This window comes from Haematobia irritans, chromosome 3 (genome assembly GCF_050003625.1).
Source record: "Haematobia irritans isolate KBUSLIRL chromosome 3, ASM5000362v1, whole genome shotgun sequence".
NCBI lineage: Eukaryota > Metazoa > Arthropoda > Insecta > Diptera > Muscidae > Haematobia > Haematobia irritans.
Window position 1 is genome coordinate 224,114,850 of NC_134399.1, and position 5,334 is coordinate 224,120,183.

Genomic DNA, 5,334 nt, shown 5'->3' on the forward strand with positions numbered 1-5,334 from the left:
TACTTCCACCCCGGTCATATGCATATAGGAAAAATATGTCTGCCTCTATATGCATAAATGACATCCTCAATGTTATCAACTTAAATAAAGAAAAAGGAGAAAAAGTTATCGTTGTTACTCTCGACGTCTCTTGTGCATATGAATGTGTTGATATTAACACCCTTTATACAATATTACAATCTATCAACTGTCCGAAACACATATCCTCTTGGATCTACTCATTCCTCAGCAAAAGATTTCTTGTCATGGGAAAAAATGAAATTGAAATTTTAAATGGAGTCCCTCAAGGAAGTTGTCTCAGTCCAACAATCTTCAACATCTATACCAGTAGGCTGCATGAAATTGCTGATCAAAATACTCACATATTTCAATTTGCTGACGACTTCATAATCCTAACACATGACCACGATTTTGACAATGCAGTCAAAGTTCTTCAAAATAAAGTCCTTGAGTTTGCGGCAATCCTCTTAGATCTCAAACTTAAAATAAATGGAGACAAATCGGCGGTAATGTACGTAGCAAAAGGAGCGAGGAAAACTCCACTAATATCTCTTACAGGAAAATTAATAAAGCCAACGCTTTCTATCAAATTTCTGGGAAGAAAGATTACAAATAGCCTCTCGCTAAAGGAACACTACCTCCACAACAAAGATCTCAATATCTCGCAGCAAAGGAGATATTAAAGTTAAAAATACACAACAAAGAGCTTTATTGTAGTATCACGTCAAACGCCACAAATAAAACAAGCCTAGGACTAGTATACACCAAATTCAAAGATATATTTATAAATACGGTAGTTAATATAAAAGTTCAGGCGTCTAGAAAACTACAAATTGAACTAAACGCTTTCCCTTCGAACAAAAATACCATAAACAAAGACTGCTTCCTAGCGATATATCGACAAAAAGTAAACGATCTCATGTCAGAAGGCTTTGCTATTCTGGCCACCGATGCCTCTCCGATGGAAAACTCAACGGGTTGCTCAGTGTGCAATATTTCTACCAAAGAAAACTTCGCTTACAAGATTGCAAATAAAGTTTCCTCACTCACAGGAGAGTTACATGCAATTGAAAAAGCTGTAGACATAATTATTGAAGACGGCATTTGTAAATCTGCGATCTTCACTGATAGCAAAAATGCCTGTCTACTATTAGGCAATAACACTCAACACAACTACCTTATAAACGAAATCCTAAGGAAGATAAACAATTCTATGATCTCAAAACTTTCTCTAATATGGACACCATCTCATGTGGGTATTCCACCAAATGAATTGGCTGATCATTTCGCAAGGCATGCTGCTGATGCTGGCTGCTTAATAGAGTCTAAGCACTCTGTAAAGGATGCACAAAATAAAATCAAAAACCTGCTATGGAATGAATAGGTTGATAACTACAAGACGGAAATCACAAACAAATACACGTTTTTCAGTCATTTTTATTCAGAACCGCCTTCCAAACCATGGTACAAAAACTCAACTCTAGCACCAGAACACATCAAAATCATAAATAAACTTCTCTCCGGCTACACGTATACCAGGGACTTTTTATACAAAATCAAACTTGCGGACACAAACAATTGCTCCATATGTGGCACAATCGAGAATGCTGAACACCTGATTTTTCAATGCAAAAAATATGAAAATGAAAGAAAAGATCTCCTAATATTCAGAACTTACAACAACTTACGTGATCTACTCAGGACAAAAAACCAATCCAATATAAAACTTTTAATAAAATTCATAAAAGACTCGAAAATAGAATTGTGAAAAAAAAAGCAAATCAAAACCAAACATAAATAAACTGTAGAAACTGCCATCGAAGTGACACTATACGTCAGTCACACAACCAGCCCTGGTATATGAATAACCTTATTCAACCAACTACTTGTCCGACGAGGAAAACAAAATCCAAAAAAAAAAAAAAAAAAAAAATATGAAGACATCTTTGATAATTCACAATGATTTTGTTTATTTGCAGTGCGCAGTCATTGCACTCAATTGCGCAGTCAAGTGACTCAATTTCATTTTGGAAAACGAGAATAACCGTACAAATCAGTCAATTTGCATTACAAAAAAGGTGTAGATGTATAGATTTGTATATGTTTTTTTCAACATTTGGCGTTTCATCAAGAGAACAAAGGAAAAGAAAACAAATTAAAATATCAGTCATTTGCAGACGAAAAAGTGCCATCTACGGTGTGCAGACAAAGTACAGCACTGTGAATTCACATAAGATGTCCGTTAGAGGACATCTTATGTGATGTCCATTAGAGGAATGTGCGTGCGTACACCCAAAGAAAAAACGCTTTCCTCCCGAACGAAATTTTAGACAAAGGAAATTCTCCTTTCTTATAAAGGATTTTCTTTAGGAGCAAATAAAGGTGTGTACTATGTTCGGTTTTCGAGTTGAAAACCACATTATTTTCGCTATTACTTTTCCTTAAATAATCAAAATTATAGATGAAAACAAACTTATTCCTGTAAAGTCTTGTCGAAATCTAGAGGAACAAGAAAATGCGCATCAATTGAATTAATTTATCTGGTATATATTGAACTGCTTTAATAAAGTAACTATGAAAATTTCAACGCGAAAAGCGAACATAGTACTTACCTTTAAACCGAATTTATAATAAGCTATTTAACGATTACCTTTAATCTTTTTTGTTTGCTGTTAAAGAAAAATTTTTAACGTCAAAAGAAAACTTTGCTTGTCCAAAATTTCGTTCCTCAGAAAAGAAAACTGTTCTTTCAGTATATGTGTAGCTGCTGCCTATAAAAGTAGAGCTTCGTTGCCTAGCAAGAGCAGTGGGTGCGTGCCAGTCGGGTAAGAGGTTTTGAGTGGCATTGAACTTAGCCATTGATTCATATAGAGAATTTAAGTTCCACGCGACTCATTTAGAGGAGTTAAGATACCGTTGGTTCATTTACTTACATTTCATACTGAGTTTCATCCCGCACAGAAAAATAGTAAACTGTTTTATAGGAAGCATGAACTACCTTGAGCGAAAATTGAACCAAATTGTACACCACATTTTGAGATTTCTACAAAATGTTGTTAAACCCATAAAAATTTAATGCTATGGTGTATTTATACCCTGCGCCACACTGTGGAACAGGGTATTATAAGTTAGTGGATATGTTTGTAACACCCAGAAGGAGACGAGATAGACACATGGTGTCTTTGGCAATAATGCTCAGGCTGGGTCCCCGAGTCGATATAACCATGTCCGTCTGTCCGTCCGTCTGTCTGTGAATACATTTTTGTGATCAAAGTCTAGGTCGCAATTTAAGTCCAATCGCCTTCAAATTTGGAACATGTTCCTGTTTTGGGTCAGAATAGAATCCTATTGATTTTGGAAGAAATCGGTTCAGATGTAGATATAGGTATCGTCCGATATGCACTTACATGGACACAGAAGCCAGAGTTTTATCCCGATTAGCTTGAAATTTTGCACCAGGAGTACAATTGCTGTATAGTCATGTGTGCCAAATTTGATTTAAATCGGTTCAGATTTAGATATAGCTTCCATATATTTTTCTCCCGATATGGACTTATATGGCCCCAGAAGCCAGAGTTTTGGCCCAATTTGCTTGAAATTTTGCACTAGGAGTACAATTAGTAATATAGTCATGTGTGCCAAATTTGATTGAAATCAGTTTAGATTTAGATATAGTACCCATATATATGTTTTTCTGATTTCGACAAAAATTGTCAAAATACCAACATTTTCCTTGTTAAATCGCCACTGCTTATTCGAAAAGTTGTAAAACTGACTCTAATTTTCCTAAACTTCTAATACATATATATCGAGCGATAAATCATAAATAAACTTTTGCGAAGTCTCCTTAAAATTGCTTCAGATTTAAATGTTTCTCATATTTTTTTACTAAAATTGTGTTCCACCCTTGTGCATTAGCCAAATTCAATTTTGAGCCTATCGATTTTGTGAAAGTCTATCAAATTCTGTCCAAATCGAGTGATATTTAAATGTATGTATTTGGGACAAACCTTTATATATAGCACCCAACACATTTGACGGATGTGATGCAGGGTATAATATAGTCGGCCCCGCCCGACTTTAGATTTTCCTTACTTGTTTTTAACTGCAATTCACAAAATTACACCCTCTCATAGAAGAAAAAATAAAGAAAAAATCATTGGCGCCAAATCATGACCGTTTTAACCCTACAGTAGTTCATTCTTACTATTTTTGGGAATTGTGCGAAAATTTTCTTCTGCTTTAGTTCATATTCAACTTATGTGTACGGTCATTGAACTCTATAGTCACGTTTAGTACATAAAATATTTGAGACATACTTTACATACTTTAGTTTATGACTTTTGTTATTTCAGAACTCTGTATCTTACCTGCTTTCAAATATGATAGGTTATAACTACCTGTAGTAATTAGTACAGGAAGTGATAAACCATGCTGTGGCTCACACTTGGAGCAAAACACTTTAAATTTTAAAAAGTCAGAGAATTAAATGAAATTATACGAAATAGCTAAAATAAATATTTACCAAGTAATTATTTTTAAATAATACAAATATATGATCATTTCTTAATTCATATACATATTAACCATTAAATGCACAAGAACACCGAAAAAATATATAATATGCAAAATGGTAAAAAAACGAACATCCAGATTGTTATCAGATTGCATATAAGAGCTATAGATTTTCCGGAGAGACATATCCTTTTAAACTGCGCTATGATGTTTTAAATGCAACAAACATGATTTCGTAGAATTCCGTCAAAATTTGAAGACATAAGGATTTTTTATGGTTGGTATGGTATGCATCTTAAAAGATACAGTGCGCATTTTAGGGTTAAAAACATATGGACGTTATGGAAATTTTGTAAATTTGTTATATGAAATTTTGTTAAAAATTTATGTTTTTGTGTACACCTTCTTCATTGTGAGCTACTGTATTTTATAATATTATATGAGCGTTGGAGAGAAATTCGACGAAAATTAAACTTTACATTGACATATTCGGATTACATAGTTCCTGGCCATTTAAAAACATAACCACAGTTCTCATGTAATATTTAATTTGTAATCATAAAATATTTCCACTTGCCAATGTTTGTTAGTTACACTTCACTAAATGAATCAATTAGTTGAAGTGGCTTTTAAGTATTAAGCAATGTACTACAGATTGCAAACATTTTTGTTAATTAATGTATACATTGTAGTACTTTATATATAATATTATAAACTACCTGCTGTATGGATAATAAATTATGTTTTCATATACAATATAAAATATCTACTTTTATATTAAAACTAAATTCTATCTAAAAATTAAAGTAGTCAGGTGGC

The 5,334-nt window shown here is 33.4% G+C and overlaps 1 protein-coding gene across 1 annotated transcript; it reads left to right on the top strand.

Moving 5' to 3' along the window:
• The first annotated feature begins 919 nt into the window (after nt 1-919).
• LOC142231462 (uncharacterized) lies at nt 920-1,384 on the top strand. The gene has a single exon (XM_075302068.1). The coding sequence runs from the start codon at nt 920-922 to the stop codon at nt 1,382-1,384; it is 465 nt and encodes a 154-aa protein (XP_075158183.1).
• The last annotated feature ends 3,950 nt before the right edge of the window (nt 1,385-5,334 follow it).

Bases quoted from the DNA above. Each gene is read 5' to 3' on its own strand.
- LOC142231462 (XM_075302068.1), top strand. From the start codon at position 920: ATGTCAGAAGGCTTTGCTATTCTGGCCACCGATGCCTCTCCGATGGAA.